At 43.9% G+C, this 23,404-nt stretch overlaps 2 protein-coding genes and 1 long non-coding RNA gene across 4 annotated transcripts; all 3 read right to left on the bottom strand.

Moving 5' to 3' along the window:
• Window positions 1-983: 983 nt before the first annotated feature.
• srebf2 (sterol regulatory element binding transcription factor 2) lies at window positions 984-9,765 on the bottom strand. Its single transcript, XM_057345220.1, has 20 exons — window positions 9,513-9,765; window positions 8,172-8,380; window positions 7,340-7,481; window positions 6,064-6,215; window positions 5,781-5,927; window positions 5,422-5,691; window positions 5,224-5,338; window positions 4,980-5,131; window positions 4,701-4,902; window positions 4,436-4,611; window positions 3,993-4,242; window positions 3,386-3,552; window positions 3,143-3,314; window positions 2,962-3,067; window positions 2,776-2,885; window positions 2,568-2,700; window positions 2,318-2,483; window positions 2,070-2,246; window positions 1,893-1,992; window positions 984-1,803 (listed from the first exon to the last, which is right to left on the bottom strand). The coding sequence occupies exons 1-20, from the start codon at window positions 9,592-9,594 to the stop codon at window positions 1,601-1,603; spliced, it is 3,231 nt and encodes a 1,076-aa protein (XP_057201203.1). The 5' UTR covers window positions 9,595-9,765; the 3' UTR covers window positions 984-1,600.
• Window positions 9,766-10,683: 918 nt separating this feature from the next.
• Window positions 10,684-13,400, bottom strand: LOC130561132 (uncharacterized). 2 transcript variants are annotated; one of them, XM_057345278.1, is made up of 2 exons: window positions 13,348-13,400; window positions 10,684-12,556 (listed from the first exon to the last, which is right to left on the bottom strand). In XM_057345278.1, the coding sequence occupies exon 2, from the start codon at window positions 12,333-12,335 to the stop codon at window positions 11,157-11,159; it is 1,179 nt and encodes a 392-aa protein (XP_057201261.1). In that variant the 5' UTR covers window positions 12,336-12,556; window positions 13,348-13,400; the 3' UTR covers window positions 10,684-11,156. The 2 variants fall into 2 exon arrangements, with proteins under 2 accessions (XP_057201261.1, XP_057201262.1); XM_057345279.1 differs by having other exon boundaries at window positions 10,684-12,551; window positions 13,348-13,382.
• Window positions 13,401-14,028: 628 nt separating this feature from the next.
• LOC130561188 (uncharacterized) lies at window positions 14,029-16,911 on the bottom strand. Its single transcript, XR_008963792.1, has 4 exons — window positions 16,368-16,911; window positions 16,230-16,268; window positions 16,054-16,163; window positions 14,029-15,931 (listed from the first exon to the last, which is right to left on the bottom strand). It is a non-coding gene; the product is annotated as an uncharacterized LOC130561188 (long non-coding RNA).
• Between the last annotated feature and the right edge of the window lie 6,493 nt (window positions 16,912-23,404).

The following is a 23,404-nucleotide window of genomic DNA, read 5'->3' as shown; positions in this document are numbered from 1 at the left end:
TTCACAGACAAGGCTTAAGGCTAGTCCCAGACTAAAATGAATTTTGAGCTGTCTCAACTGAAAATAACTCGCCCCGACATATCTTAACATATGTCAGTGCCATTGTTTTGTCTCAAGATGCACATCAGTAACGTTTTTTTCTAAGGCATTTTAATAAAAGCGACTTAAATAGCTTAAATTAACTAAGGCATAGGTCTGGCCTAGGCTAAGCCTTGTCTATGAAACCGGGCCTTAGTGTGCTAATGTACTCCTAAATGTACAAATAATTGTATACATGCAGGCGCCTCAACCAGACACGGCAACTTAATTTGCTTTATGTGTATTTTGTTTTTACAATATATTGTAAAAAGTATATTATTACCAATCAGCGTTATAATAAAATAATTAAAACTCCTCAGATACTGACAGACATTAACCAAATGACACGATAGCAAAGACAGACACAATTTCACTGTATCGAAAGCAACTTACTGTGGAATTAAAAGAACAGTTCACGCAAAAATCTACATTCTGTCATCATTTACTCGAGTTGTTGCAAACGTCTTTGTGCTGAACACAGAGAAAGATATTTGTAAGAATGCTTGTAACCAAACAGATCTTTGCCACCATTGACTACCGTAGTAGGAAAACTTGCTTTATAAATGTCTTTGTTCAGTTGAACACAAAATGAGATATTTCGAAGAATGTAGGACAGCAAATAGTTCTGAGGCACTTTTCTCCTACTATTGTAGTCAATGGGGTCCAAGAACTGTTTGTTAAGAGTAGAACTATCTTTCCCTGCGTTTAGCAGATTTGAGTAATGAGGTGAGTAAATAATGACAGAACTTGATTTATGTATTTGGGTGAACTGTCCCTTTAAGACACATTTCCATCTGTCTGTCTGCTAATGATCATAACTTATCAGCTTTAGTGCTGTGTGTTTCCGTTATTTATAACAGATACATCATCTGTGGCACTGTCCATCATACATGTCAGTCACATGATCCACAAACATTACATTTATTCAACATCAGAAACACAATGATTCCCAAAGAATCTACAGACACCTGAACACATGCTGTTTTTTCAATGGCATCTGCAATTTATTTAAAAAACAAATCAAGAAATAGAAATCTGCACAAAACAAACAAACATGAGCGAGTGAAAGAGTTTAAAACACAAGCAGAACCTTGAACACTTTAAATTATGACAAACTGAGCAACATAATAAACACAACTTTCTTCCATTGAGCTTCACTCTGTGTGAGAGACTTTTATCTGATCGTCATGTGACTTCATAATAAAAGCCCTGATCTAATGTTCCCAAATACATCCAATAGTAAACAGAAAATACTCATGAACTACAATAAGCAAATACACAATAAAGCATGTGACATGAGCTAATTACACATGATAACCCCCCCATCCATCCATGTGTTCTAAAAGACTTTGGTCTCTACACGGTTCTGTACAATGTGTGTGTGTGTGAGAGAGAGGTAGTCGAGGAGGATGCTGGGTACTACAATAAATACACACTGAACCGAGCGTGTGTGTGTGTAAGTGTGAAACTATTATACATCTAATGTTGATTTCCTCACTAACATACTGTGTGTGTGTGTGTGTTATGACGCAGCGATGGTGGTCCCTCCTCCCAGTCTCAGTAGAATCTGTTGACAGTCCTGCAGCGAGCGGCGGTCTCCGACTCTCTCCAGCGTACGTTTGGCTTCAGCGAGCAGACGAGCGCGGTGACCCGGAGGCGTCAGTAAGGGCAGCGGCAGGTGACGACACGCCAACAGAATGACATGAGCTCTCTCACGCTCGCCGTCTGATGACATCAACACAAACAAGGACACGTGAATGCCCTTCACAGCCACGGCTGCGGGAGGGAGGTGTGGCAGCGTTTGAGGCGTTTACCTGTCGCGCTGTAGTTGTGCGTTCTGTTGCGCAGCAGTTGGTGTGTGCGTGTGGGACTGGCTCCAGCCATCAGTCTGACGGTGGTCTCGTGGAGGAACAGCTGAAGACACAAACATCACGTTTAACGTCAGTGTCCAACGTGCGCGTTAGAATGTGAAGGTGTGGGTCAAAGGTCACCTTGTGTTGAGCTCGTCTATGAGCTTGTCCGAGTCTCCTCAAAGAGCTCAAGTCCCTCTGAAATCCAGCCAGCTGCGCTCCGGGGGCGGGGCCAGGCTCTCCGTTAGACCCCCCGCCGCGCTGCCATAGGCTGGTTCTCAGAGTCAGGAGGAGGTCACACACCAGAAGCTCCACCCCCTAAAAGAAGACGTCACTCGTTTATACGTCAATCCCATGTGTTGTTGTAGATGTGCGAGTGTGTGTTGTACCTTGTGTAGCCAGGTGTTGTTGTGTGACTGCGACACACTGACGTGCAGGTGAGCGCCGGCGCGCTGACAGTGAGCGAGACAGCTGGACACGCCCTCTCCCTTCTGAGGACACACACTCATCTGAACGGCCTTACACAACGCCAACACGGCCTTGGGTAGCGGGTGACTGGCACACACACACACACACGGGCTTACAGCAGAGCTACACACGGGCAACACACAAACACTTTACATGATGTTTATCGCTCACTCTAGAGTGTGAAGAGCTCTGGGCATACGCTCCGCCTCTGACAGCAGTGACCTCACGGATGCATCATCACCCTGCAGCCAATGAACCGCGGCCTTCAGCACCGAAGCCCACCAGCGGCACACGGGGTCCCTCACTGAACACACAAGAGTCCACGATAACATCAACACTCACAACAGACATGAGGCCATGAACATACAGCCACACAAACCTGGTGCTGTGTTCTGATTGGCCAGCGCAGGGAAGGGGGCGGTGGAGGGGGCGGAGTCTTCAGTGCAACTGTTCAACAGCTGCAGGAACTCCAGAACTCCAGAGAACTCCCTACAAACACATCAATGACAGCACATGATCACGTGTGTTGCTATGCGGTTTCAAGAGCGAGAGTGTGTGTTTGTACCCAGAATCCTCAGTGTGTTTGCCGCTCTGTGGCTCGATCAGTGTGTGAACGGCTCGTTCCAGAAGTTTCTCACAGAAGCAGCGGTGCAGTTGTGCTACAGGATCCACTGCAGACAGAAAACACATGAACACATTTGTCGGCTGTGATTGGCTGCCTTTCTTTGTTTGTTTGTTTGTCTCACCCTGATCTCTCTGAGAGGTGAAAATCTGCTCGCTGCTCTCTGACCTCACTGACCAATCACAGCTCAGGAAAAACTGACGGCCCAATGGTGTGAAGATCCAGAGCAGACTGTCTGGGAGGGGCTTAGAGTCTGATTGACAGGCCAAACTCTCAGCACAACTTGATAGATAACCCTGAGAGAGAGAGAGAGCGACATCAGTGTGTGCTGGTGTGTGTGTGTGTGTGTGTGTGTGTGTGTGCTCACAGGCAGGCAGGTGAGATGTTTTCCCAGCGATGTCCTCAGGCTGATGGCTGCCGTCACAAAGATCTCAATCTGTTGTGTCACTGAAATCTTCCCTTCTGCACTTCTAGACAGATTCACCGCACTGAGAGAAACACAAACACCCCACAGAGGACTGCGCTCCAGCTTACCTGCAACGCACACACACACGCACACACACACACACACACACACACACACACACACACACACACACACACACCACGCACGCACGCACGCACGCAGCGCACGCACACACACACGCACACACACACACAACACACACACACACTTTAACGGTCATTAATTGTCATGGAGTTAGAGCACGTCACATTCCTCTCATTCAAATACATTACAGTAACACACCCACACACGCACACACACACGACACGCAGACACACACACGAGACACACACACAAAGACAAACAGACACACACACACACACACACACACACACACACACACACACACACAAAGACAAACACACACAAAGACAAACAGACAGACACAAACACACACACACACACAAAGACAAACACACACACAAACACACACAAAGACAAACAGACAGACACAAACACACACACACACCTGTGAGCTGCAGTTGACTGAGTTTATGATACACCAGTGCTGCGTCCCGTGAGCTCGTCTTTGACTCCTCCCCCTCCTGCTTCCCACCAACCAAACGTACCAGCCAGCCCAGAGGGGCGGGTTTTCTCAGACAGTAGCGAATCAGATTCCAGGAGAGAGAGCAGGTGATGTCGAATGTGGTGATGGGCAGAACTCTGGATAACACTGACAGACACGTCTGAAGACTCGCCGCCGCAGACGAATAATCACCCTGAAACACACAAACATACACACACGTCACCTGCCTGCATCTGTCTTGTGTGATGTGTGTATTTGTGTGATATGTCTTTGATATGTATGTGTTTGAGTGTGTGATGTGTGTTTGTGCGATGTGTGTGTAATGTGTGTTTGTGTGTATGTGTTTGTGCGATGTGTTTGTCGTGTGTGTGTGTGTGTGTTTGTACCCTGTAGAGTTGTAGGTCGGCTTGTTTGCGGTGTCTCCAGAAGCTCACAGATTTGGGCGAGTGGAGGGGCGTCACCGGTTCCCACAGATACAGCACCCGGACACACCCCCAAACCACGCCCACCCCGCTCAGAACCCACACCAGAAACCACGGCAACAGCAAGCGCATCCACTCCACTGACACACACACACAGAGAGAGACATGACATGAGATGAGCGAACACACGACTGACTGGAGATCAGACTGAACTCTCTCTCTGTCTTACTGAAGTCCTGCGAGGGTCCGGGGGGCAGCGAGGAGAGAGAGCGCGAGGGTCCGTGAGTGACAGATGAACTCCAGCGCTCCTCTGAACCCAACAGAGACGGCAGAGGGTTGAGAGACAGACAGAGGAACGTGAGCGCGCAGAGCAGCAGACGAGAGCGGTCCATCACACCCACCGACGACGGAGAGCCCGGCTCGCTCTTCATCTGACTCACAACAACAACATTCTCACAAACCACATCTTTAACCCACCTCACATGAAGCGTCATGTTGTGTGTCTGACCTGCTCATTGTCCAGCAGCGGACTGGACGGTTCCGAGTCGATGCAGAAGGGCGAGAGCTGAGGAGGAGAACTGGACCCCGAATCAGACGGAGGAGGAGAAATCATCGCCGCCTCGGCCTTCATATCCACATCCTCTGACAGACACACAGACTCTGAGACACACACACACACACACACACACGAGTGAGCGAGAGGTCAGTGTGTGTGTGTGTGTGTGTGTGTGTGTGGAGGTCATGTGACTCACTGTTCTTCTGATTGGCCATCTTCAGCGTGAGGTTCTCCTGCCGGAGTTTGTGGTTTATCTGCTGCAGGTATTTGATGTAGTCGATGGCTTTGCGCAGGATGCCTGACTTGTGCATCTGTGACAGAAAAACCAAACCTGTTTGTCTAAGAGAGAGCGAGCGTGAGCGTGAGACGCCTGCAGTGCGAGGACGAGACCAACCTTAGCGTCGCTGCCCATCACCAGGTCCCGGAGCTCCAGGATCTTGTCGTTTATGGACGAGCGGTACCGCTTCTCGATGACGTTGTGTGTCGTTCTTCTCTCGCCCTCTTTGACAACTCCTCCGGTTCCCATGGCGACGGTCACGCCCTGATCCACCCTAGGGCCGCTCCCACTGTGGGCGGTGATGGGTGACATCTGTTTGATGGGCAGCTTGTCTCCGCCTCCCATCATGACCGGGACGGTGGTCAGAATGTTGCTGCCCATTAGGGTCTGTGAGAGAGAGACGTGAAACGTGAGTGTGGACACAACAAGACTCTTTGAGTTTTTCTTGCTTCATCACGTAACAGACACACAGGAACCTGCAGGGCGGCGGTCTGTATGGGTGTGGTCAGGGTCGTAATGCCGGCGGGGCTCTGGACGGTCGAGAGAACTTGAGTTCCGTCCGGTTTCAGCGTCGTCAGAAGCAAAGAATCTGTCTTCAGGATCTGAGGCTGATGCAGCAACACCTGAGAGCCAATCACAAAACAGCATCTCCTTTAAGAGCCACTCACACAGCTTGTAGAGCGCTCCGTGCAGTTAGTATGCATACTACACAGTACACGTCTCTCCAGACAGCAGCAGGGAATTGTGGGTGTGACGTACGGGTAATTGTTGAGACACTGTGTGTACAGTGGCGGGTGTTGTGGAGAGAGTCTGGATGGTCTGACCGGTTGAAGTCAACACACGCTGATGCTGGATGGTCATTGGCTGGATCTGCGGTGATGTCATAATGCTCTGCATCTGCGGCTGGAGGACTGTGAGGAGAAGCAGTCGTTTAGAACACTGCTGTTGTGCATCATCTGGTTGTGTGCAGAGATGGGCACAAATACATCGAAAAGCATTTAGTTACAAATGACAAATACTTACTCATCAAATGTTTTTAAATCAAATACAAGTTACTTGTCATTTGAAAACACAACCAATGTTACAAGCAATCATTTGAACGGTGGAGCTAGATACACACAGAGGAAAAGAGAGAAAAGTTGTCTAAAGTGAACAGCACCCAATAACAGACGGTCTGGTCTGAAAAACCAATCAAAACCTTTCATTCGGCTATAGGTGGGTTACCCGCGCTTGACGCTCATCCGCGATCGTCCGTTCATTATTGCTAACATTCTTAATGTGGAGTCCTTCGATAAGTGACAACGGAATGTCATCATATCATTTTTCAAACACGTTACAGTTTTTGCTGTCTGACCTCGTGAATTACGTTTTGCTGTTATCAGCTGCGTCTGTGAAAAATGCAAAAGGAAGCGTGCGGGGTGAAGAGAAACGCGTGTCTGATAACCAGACCCTGGCTCCATACAGCGTTCAAAGCAAACTGCACAGTATGATTTATGGAGAAATGACAGGTGCTTATCTTCATCTTCTCTCAGACAAAAACATGACTCAACGTCAGGTGTGCATGTAGAGTCTGTTTACATCTGTTTTTCTGAAGCACATCGATAACTACACATTGGTGCTTGGCTTGAAATGACATCAATAGGACTAATGCAGTTGTTAAGCATCCTATATGTCTTCATGGAGGTACTGGAATATACGTTTTGTTTACCACAACATTGCATATGATCTACATGGACCGTCACAAATAGGTCACTTTCACATGGAATTTATTTAAATCGGTCATTTAAAGGTATATTTAAATATGTGATAAAACATATAACGGAGATAAAAGTTATTGTACGCAAGAATAAAACGACAAATTTGAAGAAGTATTGAAGTATTTTAAAATACAGTCTTTCAAAGTATTTCATTACAAATTACATTTAACTTTTTTTTGTTAAGGAAAATACAAATGACAAAATCCTCAAAAGTAATTAAATATGTATTTGAAATAGATTTAATTAAAATACTGCCCATCTCTGCTAGTGTGTGTTACCCTGGAAGCCGCCGCTGGGGTTCTGCTGACAGATGACTTGATTCTGAATAAAACGAGACGCTGTGGCAGTTGGAGTGATCATCACAGTTTGCGGCTGCGCCTGCGTCTGCACAGCCAGCGTCTGCACTGGAAACGTCTGCACCTGCACAGAAAATCACATGTCAGTGAGACCAAAACAGAAACATACAACAACACTTAAATATCCTCAATACCTGTGATCTGGGTGTGGTCTCTGTGTGATGGGTGTGGTCAGTGTGTGTGGTCAGAGCTCACCTGTGTGATGGCAGTGAGTGGGTGTGGTCACTTTGTGAGCGGGTGTGGTCTCGGTGTGATGGGTGTGGTCAGTGTGTGAGTGTGTGTGGTCAGAGCTCACCTGTGTGATGGCGGTGAGTGGGTGTGGTCACTTTGTGAGTGGGTGTGGTCTCTGTGTGTGGTCAGAGCACACCTGTGTGATGGCAGTAAGTGGGTGTGGTCACTCTGTGACTGGGTGTGGTCTCTGTGTGATCAGTGTGTGAGTGGGTGTGGTCAGAGCTCACCTGTGTGATGGCAGTGAGTGGGTGTGGTCACTTTGTGAGCGGGTGTGGTCTCGGTGTGATGGGTGTGGTCAGTGTGTGAGTGGGTGTGGTCAGAGCTCACCTGTGTGGTGGCAGTGAGTGGGTGTGGTCACTTTGTGACTGGGTGTGGTCAGTGTGCGAGTGGGTGTGGTCAGAGCTCACCTGTGTGATGACAGTGAGTGGGTGTGGTCTCGGTGTGATGGGTGTGGTCAGAGCACACCTGTGTGATGGCAGTGAGTGGGTGTGGTCTCTGTGTGATGGGTGTGGTCAGAGCTCACCTGTGTGATGGGCTGTGGTCTGGGCTGCAGCAGCGGTGGTGTGCGTGTTTGCATCTGGCTGATGGTCTGTACGGGGGTGTGCGGGGGGGTCAGTATGGTGCTGGGGGCCGTCTGTGGAGGAGCACGTACAGGAGCCACAGAACCGCCCCCCATCTGATCTTCAAAGAGATCCGGAAAATCCACCTGATTACTGACAAACTGCAGCATCTCTGATGAACACACAACACAAACACACAGGAGGAGATCAATGAGAGTTTCATCACTGATACTGATAAACAACCGGCCTGTGACAGCAGACACACATCATGTGTGCACAGCTGAAATCTCCCATGAGTGTGACACACTACACACACCACTGACCCTGAACCCCCCCCCACACACACCACAGCAGCCTTGAACTCACACATCAGACCTTGAGAGAAAGTGAGTTGTATTTTACTGTCACGTTAGATCAAATGGGTTACAACTTTATTACAGTAACAACTGATGATAACACATCTAGTATAAATCATAACCAACAATCTGCACATGTGTGTAAACGGTGTAAAATCATTTATGAATTAAATTAATTGAGGGGCAGTTTAGGTTAAACCAGAACTAGGCCTCAAGTTAAATTAGGACATTTAAGCAGTTATTACAAATCATGTCTTACAAAAAACATTACTGATGTGTATTCTGAGACAGATCAAAGGACCTGGTTTATTTTGAGAAGTTGTTTTCAGTTTAAACAGCTTTAACATTTATTTTAGTCTAAACCCTGTAGGAGAAACCACCCCATAAAGTGCAGTGAATATAATGTTGAGTGATGATGAGACCAGGGCCGGTTGCATAAACTGCTTAGACTAGTCTTACAAGTTAATCAGCACATTTTGCCTTCAAGACTGGTCATAGTTTCTTATAGTCCGTTACACAAAAAGCTAGATTGGGCTCACTGAAATCTGAGAAGACTGATTGGTCCTAAATAATTGCTAGTCAGTGAGACTAACTCTCTTAACTTAGCGGTTAAGTGTATGCAACTGGCCCCAGGTGTGTGTGTGCGTGTGTGTTCACATCAACAACTTTTGGACAGAACTGTATGTCAACACAAAACAACTCGACAAACAAAATGATTCACGGAGAAACTGTCAAGAGGACAAAACAGTAAAGAACACAAGTCATTACACACACGATGTTTATTTAACAATAATACACACAATCATCCATCACACACTCATCTGACACATTACACACACATGATGTTGACGTCATCACGCTCGAACCGAACAGCATGACATCTGCGTTTACACACACGAGCCGAACCCGGAGCTCGCGGTCACGATCGATTCGGTTTCGGTCTCTTACCGTCGATGTCTCCCAGTGTGAACTCATCGCCCAGTTCGGACAGGGTCGGGTATATGGTGTCCATGAACCCCGCGCCGTCCATCCTCAGCGCGTCTCGTGCGGGACGTCACGTGTCTCTGTGGCTTTATTCGGTTATCAGAAATCAGTTTCAAACATTTACAGCCTCTCTTGAGGCGGTTCCGCTGTCGGTCGAGCGTTCACCGTACACAAGCGGCCATCTTGCTTTCCAGCGGTGACGTCAATCACAAACAATGACGCACCCCTCCGATTGGCTCGCGCTCGTCAATGGCCGTCGTAAGATCAGGCGCTGTCGGCCAATCCGGTCGCTCGCTGGACCGTGGTCCGATGATACGTCGATGAGCAGAGGCACTGGGATCATTTGCATCGACACGCCCATTTCAACCAATCCACGCCCACGCACCTCATAGGAAATAAAGCGTATATCGTTCATATTTAATGAATGGGCGGAGTTTAAAATGGTTCACTGAATATGTTAATGTCAGAACGAGAGATAGCGTCTGTCATCTTCACAAATCGAATTAATCCCTACAGATGCTTACAAAGTATGCAAATAATAACATATGACACTTTTTACAAATATCTAAAAATATATGTTCATATGTATTTAATATTGTGAAGATATATTGTATCTTTTAACTGTCACCACTGTTTTGCATCTAACCACTTTTTAACATATTGACTTTTCATGCTCACATCAGAAACAGCGGGACCTGTTCGCATCAAAACAAAATGAGCCTGAGAAACATGTCTCAAAAGAGCTGTAATCTCAAAACAATGACAGAGAGATGTTTCTGCATAAAATGTACATTTGATTTAGATATACTTTATTTTATATCTCATTCTATATCTTATCTCTTACTTAGCACCTTATTTTAATTTTACTCTAATGTTTGTCCTTATTGTATGTCTTTTGTTATATGTTCAAACTCTCTGTAAGTGGCTTTGGACATTATAAATGTAATGTAAATGTTCAAAGCTTTGGCAATATTGTAAGAACATGCAATCATGCCCATAAAGTACCTTGAAAAAAAATTGAGAGAGAATTGAACATGTCACATCGTATCGTTATTGTTTTAACTGATGTTATAGCAAAAGATGTTTGTGAGTGAACTGAACTCATAATTAAAATTAAAGTCATTAATACTTCAGCCAGGTTTAAAGGTGTAACGTGTTTATTTTGCGTTAGAAGATAAACAAACGCATTTCAGTGAAATCTTCACAAAACCAAACAAACCTGTCCAAACAACAAGAAAAAATCTGTCAAAATCATCTGTCATCATGTATTCTCTCGTCTTTCTACAGTGGAACACAAAAGAAAATATCATGTTATGGTTCTGCAGAAGAAAATGAGTCACATCACTTTAAACACACAATCATATACATGTCTTTCATTGGTTTCAGTTGTTTCATGTTGTGTCATAACTGCAAAGAAGTCACACATCTGCTTGGTTTCAATTTAAATTCAAAGATTTATTTTCTACACAAAACTAGTCCAAACATTTCTCAGCATATGATTTATTTTCATGAATTCAATGAGACAGGATTAGTAATAAACTAAGATGAGTGCTGGTGCGGTATTTCTGTTATATAAATCATCAATGTCAAACACACGGTGATCATTGTTTATTTATTCCAGTAGACCTCGTAGGAGTTTCGTTCCGTGTGGCTGTTTCCATTTCCAGATCGAATCTTTTCCTTCACCACCTTCACCACCAGCCCTCCGGCGAGCACAACGCCAACCGCCGCTCGTCCCATCTCAGTCACGGCCGTCAGGATCCGTGCGGTCGCTCCAGCAGCATCCAGCGCTCGAGGTGCAGTCACTGCATTAGTGGCACAGAGCACTCCTGCTGCCGTTTCAGCTCCTCCCTCCAGCACCGCCCCTATCGCTGCACCCGCTCCAACAGCCCCACCCACTCCTGCAGCCACACCCACCACTGACACACCCATCGCTCCAACCTGCTGCAGTGCTTCTAAAGCAGCCGCCTGCGGTCCTGCAGCCTCTGCCCCTGCCAGCGCACCCACCGAACCCCCCAACACGCCACCTGTCGCCGCTCCCAGAGCCACTGCTGTCTTTCCAGACGCCACCGCTACTATTGCTCCGCCCGCCGCCACGGAGCCGCCCATCACCGAGGCCCCCGCTGCCAAAGCCAGAGGAGCCGCGGCTCCGAACACAGCCCCCACCGCCATTCCTGTGGCTCCTGCGGCGACCAGCACCTTCACACGCTCCAGAACCTTCCCCGAGAGAGCGGCTTCTGTTCTGAAGCGGCTCAGAGCGGAGCGCAGGGCCTGACGTCTGCTGACCCGCCGCAGCCTGCAGAGCTCCGCCCGCTCCTGACTCATCCGGTGTTGTTCATCTCGTATGGCCTGCTCCGCCTGCAGGAACACGTCGCTGCTGTAGCACGTGTGTCCTGTGACCTCCAGCATCCTCTCCACCGTCTGCAGTAGCTCTCTCACCTGCGTTCTGTTCTCCGCTTCTCTGTTGTTGAAGACGTGATAGCGGCCGCCGCATCTCTGCAACAGAACCGTCAGACGATCCGGAACGGATTCATTCAGGAAACGTTCCATTCCTCCCTCTTCCAGTTCATCTCCTCGTGTGAACAGAACCACTGTGTGACGATGGAGAGCCTCCTTGCCGAACACATGGATCATCTCATCAACAGCCCGGTCCTCAGCCTCCGTGTAGCGACCCAAAGGGATGACGAGCAGGAACGCGTGCGGGCCGGGAGCGGTCAGAGCGATGCACTTGGCGATCTCAGAGTGAACGTGACTGGTGTCGAGTCGAGTGTCACCGAATCCCGGCATATCCACCACGGTCACCCTCCTCCACCTGCAGCCGTCACACGCCGCACCGCTCCGCTCGCACACGCGCGTCACTGAAGCCGCTCTCAGAGCAGACAGGAAGTGACGGCCTCCTAAGATGGTGTTTCCTGAGGCACTTTTGCCGGAACCCGTTCGACCAATCAGGACGAGCCTCAGCTCCTCCCCTTCACTCTCTCACTCCTCCTCAGCCCCGCTCGACTGATCTACAAAAGAGAGCAAGAAGTAAAAATCTTCCACAGACCGATGCCAAACAACTATTATTATTACATTTTAATAAAAGCTTCTAAATGTTTTTGCTTTGTTCCCACATGTAAAAAATACTGCAGTATTTACTGGAAAAATGTCTAAATAATGTACTTATGACCTTTAATACAGTAAAATATTCCAATTATACTGCAGTATTTATGTGTAGTTTATCAATTCTCTATAGATAATACTTCTGAATATACATTAACAAAGTGTAGTCAATTCTAAAATATATTACAGAAAACTACAACTACAGGGAGTATTAAAATAACTTGTACTGCGGGCAGGATCATTCTTGTGGGTTGTAATGAAGTAAAAACACACAAATACATAATAAGCACTCATGCGATCTTTCAGTTATAGTACAAACAAATGTAGACATTTGTTACATATGAAGAGTTTTGTTCCAAAATGAGATGACACCGTTTTTCAAAAATCATGTTTTTTATTATGTTATCATGTTTTTATTGTGTTTCATTGTGTTAGTTAGCTGTATTTTTTTGTTATTATGGCTTAAATCAAAACAAGCTTACTGCAGTTTGATTGATATTAACTGGAATGCACACTATATAGACTATAAAGGCCACATAGAAAGACTACAGAATATGTGTATAAACAAGTACGTAAGTATGTATAACGATATTTTCAGCTGTTGATAAACAGACACAAACATGATAACAGCAAATAAGTTTAACGCAACTCACTGAAAAACTGTGTAAAATACAGTAAAATATGAAAGTTTACACACCTGCCATGACGTCCGTGTTTGTGTTGACTTCTGGCGTGTGGCTCAGACACGCGCTGCGCATGCGCATGTGCGGACACATGAGACGTCATCAGCAGTGATCTGTCGCCACCTGTCGGACACTCACTGCACATCAAGCGCTTCATTTCAACACAACAAAATGATATCTTTCTAGTTATCAGATTGATTTAATTTCTTCATGTGATGTGATTCAATGATTTGTGTTGCTGTTTGATAACAGAAATGTTGCGCCGATTCATCAAATGTCGTAATTGAGCACATTTTACTTTATAATATGATTTCATTTTAAACGTAGCTGAAGTATATTAAACTAAATGTGTGTGTACATGTATCGTGCAATCTTATGCTGCATCCAAATGACCCCTTTGGCTACAGTAAATAATCAACTTTGACCTAAATACAAAGGCAGTGTTAGGTGTGTCTGAAAATGCTAGATCCAGTAGATCTCACAACTGTCTGTCAGGAAAATGACTGTGTGTGTTACTTAAGGATGATGAAAGCTATAGAGATGAAGTGATGATACAATAAAATGAGCGATAATCTTGGTTGAGATAAATGTAATAAAACGTAATGTAGAATAAAAACATAAGTTGAATATACAGCTGCATAAAAAATTGAGACCACTCTTTTCATTATTTCCGAATTTACTAGTTATAGGTACATGTTTAAGATGATCATTTTGTGGACTGACAGCATTTCTCCTAAATTCCAAATGAAAAAGTAAAAAACAAACCTGAAACAGGACAAATTATATTTGCAAATCTTAAATATTGTAAAAACAAGCTCATATCCATATTAGTGAACATTGTAAAAAGACAACAACGGAATAACACAACATGTGATAGAGATATCTGTCAGATAATACTTGCACCACATACTTGACACCAATAATAAAGATGAAAAATAGTGAAATGAGATTAAATAAAAAAGGGCTGCATGACTGGCAGAACATTACAACTTTAAAAACTCTTTGATTTCTGATCCCTGAGTTTGACTCCATATAAAACATCATCATTGTGGAAAAGGGGGACTTTACTATACCGCAGTTAGAGATTGGCGCCCTCTCTCGGCTCTAGAAGGCATTACGTTGATGACAGTATTAACAGAACGTAGTTCAGAGCTCGCCTGACCAAGCTGCGCGAAAGTTCTTCCGTTCTTATTGTTTACAGAGTGCGTTCCTATACAAAAACACTCTTATAAATCATCTACCTAAGGACTGTAAAGACTTTCAAGCACCAAGATATTAAAATATACTTTGTCTCTGACCGGACGACTTATGTCTGCTTAAAGGAGCCATGAATTAAAAGAGGGAAGACTTTGTTATATAAGAGGGAATGGTATTCAAGCGAACATCCTGTAAGTGTCAGAACTGAAAACGCCCTTGTTACTGAAATAACAACTGTTATTGACACCAGACCCAGCGAACAGGTCCTGGAATGCACCTATTGAACACCGCCTCCACAGAAGACTATCAAGGACTACTTCTCTAGCCCCGCCCACTATAGATGACGCGAGCAAGCAATAAACATGCCGTTAAAGATCGCAAAATATTGTGCAGTGCCTGGTTGTGGAAGAACACAGTCTCTGCATAACCTTCCTTCGGATTCCCACATTAGCAATGCGGGGTTGAAGTTTATTTTGAAAGACGTTCCAGCTCACGTGGCTATATCATTGAGCGTTTGTTCACTTCATTTCACCGCGGATTCCTTTGTGAACAAGGCAGAGGTCCACGCTGGATTTGCGGAGAGACTAAAATGAAAAAGCAGTGCTGTGCCGTCAATATTGGATCCGATAGGAATGGCACAGCAATCTTATGTGAGTAAAACATGTTTGTACTATGCCTCACTATTGCTTTGTTAGAGATCGCTTGATATGCCCTGAGCACTATTCCCACGGGATTAGTATTATTACCTGGGGACCTCTAGTCATTTGTATTAATTGAAGAGGTGGTCTGTGATCATAAGCCAGTGCGAATCGCCATCTCTGTGATTTGGCGAGCTCATATATCATTTTTCAAGGTTTTATCCACCGTTTGCGAATAATGGAGGCTGTGTTGAAGTGTTTTGGTATTATTTCGGGTGCTGGGTGATATCCATAAATTACCGGGAGTCTCCCGTTTGTTTATTTATCATGGAAACTCTCGTAGCATTTGAGTCTCTCTGGATCGTGATCACAGGTCTCAAATGCTGACAGGTACGGTCATTTATCATTAAACGCAATACAACTATAGGCTATACAAACTATACGCAAAGCCTTGCCATCACATCCGGGAAATAAGTCGGTAAATTTGAGTCAAATCATCCCGTGCGAATGCGTCACATGAAATACAGATGTGGGGAGGTCATTTATAAATCACAGGAGGTCTCCAGATAATACTAATGCCCTGCGAAAACTGTGAATGGTGCTAATGTGTAACCTAACGTGACGTCTCCAACCAAATTCACAGAAGCCTCCAACTAAGTTTACTACGCAAACTGTTATCCAATCATAGCAGTGGGTGTTTACTTCCAAGTCTTCAATGCAGCACGCCCATTCAAACGATCGTTTGTAGAGCCGGCCTCAGAACCTGGGTAGAAAATAGCCTATTACTTATTGATTTTGATGTTTTTGAATGTAAAAACCAGGCGAACGTCATAAGTAGACCTCATACAACAGTATAAAACAATAAACAAGCCCAGTTCATCACACCTTTAATGTCCACCGGCACCCACACTGGTCAAAACAACACTCGTCATCAGCTTGTGTCCATGTCTTCACATTCTTCCGGTGTAGATTCAGTCTCAGCAGCTTCAGCATCTCTGTGAATCAGACAAACTCAGTTATTCAAAACTCTCAGTCTGTCTGTGTGTTTAATGTTCCCTCACCTGTCTCTCCTCACACCAGCACAGCGACAGATGAGACCTCTGACAACACAACCACACACAGCACTGGATTAAAACAGCTGTAAAGTCATGAACTCAGAAACGATCTGAGATGTTTTCAAGTTTTCCTCTGTCACTCACTTTAAGATGATGAAACAGACCAACAGCACAACAATGATGAAACAAGGAGCAAAGATCCAAAGCAACACATCTACACCAACATTGACACAAAAGACACCAGATTTAGTTTGTATACTGTGAATAATGATTTAAACCCTCCAGACATTCATGTGTGTTTTTACCTGAGACAGATGATGTCATTTCCTTCAAATCTTCTTCATATTAAAAACAAAAACATTCATATTGTGCAAACAACAGACATTATACATATACACAAATAAAAGTGTTTTATCACATCATTTATGTTATTGACTCATGTGTTTGAGTCTCTATCATATAGACGAGACAGAACTCACCAGGGTTTTGAGTTCCATGAGTCTCGTTCCACGCTGAACACACCCACACACAACACAAAGAAAGTACGAAAGGAAGTGAAAGTGAGGTATTAACACATGAACACATACACATGACAACAGATTGCAGTGCGGTGGTTAACCTTCAGTCATTCCTGCCCACACTGGTGTTCCGATTAACAATTCAACTTCCTAACCACCCTGATAGCACATACATACATCTGGTTTACGTCTATTTGACGTCTGCATTTACATCTGTAAGTCATCTGCAATACATAGTTTGTTCATCTGCAATACGTCTCGGAGATGTCTGCTGTCAGACGTCATAAAGACCTCTAGAAGATGTCTGTAAGATGTTTATGATTTAGAATGGATGTACAACAGCTCTTTCTAAGATGTTTAGCAGATGTTTTTAAGCAGCAGATCTCCAGATCTTTAGCAGACGTATTACAGACGTTCAGACGTCTCCGAGACGTATTGCAGATGAACAAACTATGTATTGCAGATGACTTACAGATGTAAATGCAGACGTCAAATAGACGTAAACCAGATGGATTGTGCTATCTGGGCTTGTACACAAACACATACACACATGTACACAAACAGTGAAACACACACACGCACATACACGCACATACACACGCACGCGCACGCACGCACGCACGCACGCACGCACGCACGCACGCACGCACGCACGCACGCTACGCAACACACACACACACACACACACCACACACACAACAATACACACACACACACACACACACAACACACACACACACACACACACACACACACACACACACACACACACACACACACACACACACACACACACACACCACACACACACACACACACACACACACACACACACACACACACACACACACACACACACACACACACACACACACACACACATACACACACACACACACACACACACACACACACACCACACACACACACACACACACACGCACATACACACACACACACACCACAACACACACACACCACACACACACACACACACACCAACACACACACACCACAACACACACACACACACAACAACACACCACACACACACACACACACACACACACACACACCTCTGTATCTGGTCTTGTGAGTGAGCTGCAATGAGAAGAAAACATCATTTTTAATATTTTTCATCAGCTGGAATATTTTCATGCATTAGTTGATGTGTATGAGTTTGTGTATGTGTGTGTGTGTGTGTGTGTGTGTGCAGTGATTTACTCCAGTTGAATGACAGATGATCTCATGATGAACTTCATCCACACAGTGAGATGTGATGAGTCCATCAGATGAAACGGACGTCACGGGTTCAATCCATCTGTGAGCTGACGGATCTGCAATCACGACCCCGTCCTGTTCAAAATCACAATTTAGGGTTAACCCACACTCTCTCACACACACACACGCACGCACGCACGCACACGCACACGCACACACACACCTCTGTGTACCAGGACTGTTCACAGTCAGAATCCAGAGTCAGATTGAACACACTGGTCAGAACCAAATACACGAACCCCACTGACGTCTGAATCTCTGAACACGTCACACTGACGCTAGACATCGTTTAACTGTAAAAACACACAGAACACATAAATGCATAACTGTTTCAAATAAAACTGTATGAAAAGAAGTCTTCAGTGGCGCACATCGACTTATAAAACACGTGAAACACAATGAGAAATCTCTTTAAAGATCAGACTCTCAAGATTTGATATGCACTTTAGGCAAAACTGTGTGAGTTTTACTTTAAACTAGTCAAATAATCAAATAAATATCTATTTTATTTCTTTAACATTTCATAATTGAATACATATAGCTTAAATGTTAACATTAAGTCTTTATAGTTTGGGATCATATTGGCACATTCTTCTTACACATAATTCATATAGTTGATCATTTAGAGAGTTATCACACATAAATGAGTGCAGAACATAAATGCACTGTTGTCATAGAAACGGTTGGATGCACGAGCGTTACCTGTGATGGATTCTCAGCTGATGTCTTCTGATGTGTGACTGAAAGCGCAGGTTCCTCCGGCTTGTCTCTACTGTAGTAGTGGGCGTGGCTAATGTGAACGGGTGATTTCCACGTGTTATTCGCTACAAACTTTCTGGATCTTGATCACCACATCGGAGGGGAAACCCAGAGGGTATGGCAAGCCGAATTAGCTTTTAATCATTCTCAGGATATGAATTTTTGATATCAACAATTCAATTTTTACTAGTAAAAATTATAATTCTTGATATCAAGAATTGAATTTCTACTAGTAACAATTGCTATTTTTGATATACGGCAAAATAATACAGGCAAAACACACACATTTGTTCCTTTTTAGTAGTTTTCTTATTATGAATCAATAAATTTAATTTTAATATACATAATGGTAGGGCTGTATGATTATGTCAAAAACTGTAGTCCCCTTGATATTGTAATGTTGATTATTAATGTTGATTGGATTTTACATTTAAGTATGTTTGAAACTTCCTACACGCTATAAACGCACCACTTGTGGCCCCCACTGTCAAGACAAGCATTATAAACGTGTAAACCAATGAACAAGTGTCATTGTTAGTCATTGGAGAAAAAAAACATTTACTAATGCTAACAAACATATGATTTTAAATAGTACGGGGGGCCCCCGAAAACAACTCAAGCCCAGGGGCCCCATCCTCCTAATTCCAGCCCTGGCGCTGGTGCTTTAACGGACTTAGGGTACGCGCTCACTCCCAGGGTTTGTATCGGCGCTGGTGCTTTAACGGACTTGGGGTGCGCACTCGTTGACAGCTGCCTCGACCGTGCGCGCTCACTCCCAGGGTTTGTACCGGTGCTTTACTGACTGTGTGCGCGTTCGCTGCCAGCTGCCTCGATGTCATGTAATGTTTTATGTTTTACATCTGGCCACCTGTTTATGTGAATGCGAGCTTATATGCTCCTGAGTCCTGGACAGTTCATGCGCTTATGACACTATATTATAATGAGCTGAGCAAAGTCATTTTTGTGTGTCTCGGATTGAAGTACAATAGTCGTAGACATGGTTGACTGTAGGCAGGGCCGTCTCTAGCTGTTTGGGGGCCCTATGCAAGATACTATTTGGGGGCCCCTATTTTTTCAAACTCTGAGGTAGAGATTAATAACTTTTTCATATATTCTGTGATGATGCAGCAGTCTGTTACATTTTAAGAGGAAAGCAGGCTAGAGTACATGAATAAATGCAACAGATACAGTGTGTTCTTGAAAAATGTTTAATGTAAACTTTGAGGTGGCATAACATAAAAAAGCTTTAACCCACCATTCCAAAACAGTAAAAAATAAATAACTAAACTTACTTAAATAAATAAGTATATAATGGACCAGCATCCATGTTACTGCACAATTAATAAAAAATAAATACAATAGAGCAAAGAATTGGATAATATTTCATAGCAGTGATCATTTAAAATGCATAGTGCTATATGAATAATCCACTGCTATACTGCTACTACTAGTACTACTACTACTAAAAGTAACAATAATCAGTCTGATAATAATTGGTTTTATTTACAAAATAGTAGCACAGGTCTGTGCTTGAGACACATTTATTTGAGCATTTTGCTCTGGATAAAGCTGACTTTATTTACACACAAACAAACAATCATAGCCCGTTAGCTGAGGTAGCTCACATTTATCTGAGGCTAGCTGAGCTAGCCAGCATGACAAAAGTAGCAAACTAACTTGTTCAAAAGTTGGCATTATGTGTCCCCCTCCACCCACATCAAATGCCTTACCTTTATCCTGTGATCGTTTTTCTTCATCGGTTTTCTTCTTTTTGCGTTTCTCTGCACCAGACGCATAAGTACGTTTCGATGACATTGTAATTAGCGTCTACCACTATTCTCATCACTTCAGTGGAAGGTGGGCGGCTGTCAATCATCCCGTCAGACCTGTCAGCAGACGTCACTTACCACGTGACAGCCCAGCCCAAGGTGATTTTGACCTGATTACCCCATGAACACTTACATGCTTTGCAAATGAATGCATGCAATACATGCAAATAAAGACAGGTACTTTTAATTCTCCAAAATATAATAAAATATGAGGCTGAACTTGCAGTTTGGGGGCCCCCTGGTGGCTGCGGGGCCCTATGCAGCCGCATTGTCCGCATATAGCAAGAAACGGCTCTGACTGTAGGTACTTTATTACCAGGTGCTCCAGCACGACCTGAGCGTGCTCGTGAGGAAACAGTGACCTAGCACACTGACACCAGACGCAGACAACGGGCTCCCATACACTTATATACAACATATTAACACGATCATTCCTACAATGATCTACAGTCATGTTAATATTTATGGGGATTCTCGGGCTGTGAGTGAATGCTGTGGATGTGTAGCCTACTTCTCCCTGACCCCATGGCGGAGTCTTGTTTCCTGTGTTATATTTTATTCGTTGTGTGTATGAGTGTATTTATTAGTGGTTATGTGATTTGTAAAGCTTATATGCAAAGTTTATAACATTCATAACATTTACATTGACATTTATTCATTTGGCAGACGCTTTTATCCAAACACACTTACAAGTAGGAGGCATTTAACATTTTGTCAACACACTAAACGGAAGCGTTTTGTTCACAAGGCCATAATACTAGAGGACTAAAGCTGCAGTAAGCACAGGAGACAATGAACAACAAGAATTGTTATTTTTTTTGACAGACAATCAGACAGTTATTGGTTAGTCAAATAAATGCGGAACAGGTATGTTTAGAGCTGTTTTGTGAAAGTTGTGAAGGATGCAGTTTGGGTGGAGGAACCCAATAAGAAGGGGTTTGCAAGCGATTTGGTGCCTCGCTGTGATGGATCAACAGGGCGTCGCTCATTTTCAGAGCGAAGATGACAGGAGGGGATGTAGACCTGGAGCGAATTTGCCATTATCGTTCTGAATAATATTTATGTGCTGAGCATGGGAAAATGCTAAATGTATCATGTGAAATGAATTATGTGTGCTCACGACTTCTACATGGGGAGTTCCCTTTCGAGAGAGGTCTCTCAACATTAGGGTTAGGGAATTCCCTTCTCCAAACCTACTGAAGCCTTATTGCACAACGCCAGTAGAAATGAAAAAGGAACTGGCCAATGCAGGTCAAGATGGCGCTTAGGGGCGTGGCCACCGCCCTTATATAGTACACTGTCTGGACAGCATACCCTCAGAATCTTTCTCCTTCACTTACTTTCTCTTGCTGTTGAGGACACACCCAACTAGGATCCTTCTGCTCGTGTTCCAGCATGCCCGTGTGCAGGGCTGGGCAGTAATTATGATACATGCATTTAAAAGACCTATTTTAAATACAAAATTGTATTTTGTAATTTGTATTTGATTGGGTTGATGAAAATGGCTTCATAGTTTGTATCAAAATACTTCAGTGTTTGTATTCTTGTAGTTTAAAAATACTGCAAAATACTTTGTAAGAAGTCTACGTGATGACATCATAAAAATGCGGCCTCTGATTGGTGCCTACTCGGTGGTTTGCCCGGACTTGTTTTTGGGAGCGGAACAGAAAAATGGAAGAAACGTGCAGGCTGCAAGATTTCCATCTGTCTATTGCATGAATTGCTTTAATTTTTAAGAGTTTACGTGAAGTTGTTATTACACCGAGCAGCAGCCCCATGTTAGCTACTTTCAGCCTATGTTATGTTCGTCGGTTGTGCATGGAAAAAAAGAAGAATAACACATTTCAGTGTTGTACAACATCACATTGTAATGCCACTATATTAGTGTGATGGTGTAAACTTGCGTTTACTGTGAGCCGCTCTAAGACCCAGACACGTACGAGCCCCCACATTCACACATACGTGTTTCTGTTAGACCTTTGATAAGTGTTTTGGAATACCTGCTCTGTTGTATTCTCTGTTGTATGCTTGGAAGTGGATTAATACTCCTGGAGAAGTTCTGTTGATACTTCTTGGTCATATTTCTGACTACATTTAAACATGTTAAATATAATTTTTGCTACAATGTTTGTTTCAGCTCCCAATGATTGATACATAAATATTTGCTGAATAAATATGCTTGTTGAATATTGTACCTTTATTCAAGTAGCTGTTTAATAGGAGCATGACTTTGCATAGCATTGCATGAACGACTGCCTGTCACATAATATATTATTATATGTTTATTATTATTTATGATTAACAATCAAATGGTTAATTAATGAGAAACTAGTTGCTATGGATACAGGTGCCATCAGTTGTCTTCTTATGAAGGACTTGTTTGTCATTGAGTCGGTGTTGCTGATGCACAGAAGGCCCTTTGTTACCAAACATCAAGTAACTAAATTAGGATACAATTACAAGTCATTTGCAAACTGTAAAACATTAAACTGTTGGAAACATTAAAACTAATCTTTCATCTGGGAGATCACAGCCAGGCATATGTGAATATTTGCTCTGTTAACTGGTTGCATGTGTCAGATTTATTGCATGACTTGGGCAGAGAAAAGCTGTTAAAGCGACAACAAGCAACTTTTTGACATTAAAATAATGTCTCTAAAATTATTTTAGTGGTAGGTCAACTTTTAACTGGACGAATTTTACTGCCGTTGCTACCTGAGCAGCCTCCTATCGGCTGAAATTGCACTTGTAACTTTAGTGTTCGGGCCGGTACAAGCCCCGCCTATCCCCTGCT

Source organism: Triplophysa rosa, linkage group LG11, assembly GCF_024868665.1.
Source record: "Triplophysa rosa linkage group LG11, Trosa_1v2, whole genome shotgun sequence".
Lineage (NCBI taxonomy): Eukaryota > Metazoa > Chordata > Actinopteri > Cypriniformes > Nemacheilidae > Triplophysa > Triplophysa rosa.
The sequence above is the reverse complement of the archived record's forward strand: the minus strand, read 5'-3'. Positions and strand labels throughout refer to the sequence as shown.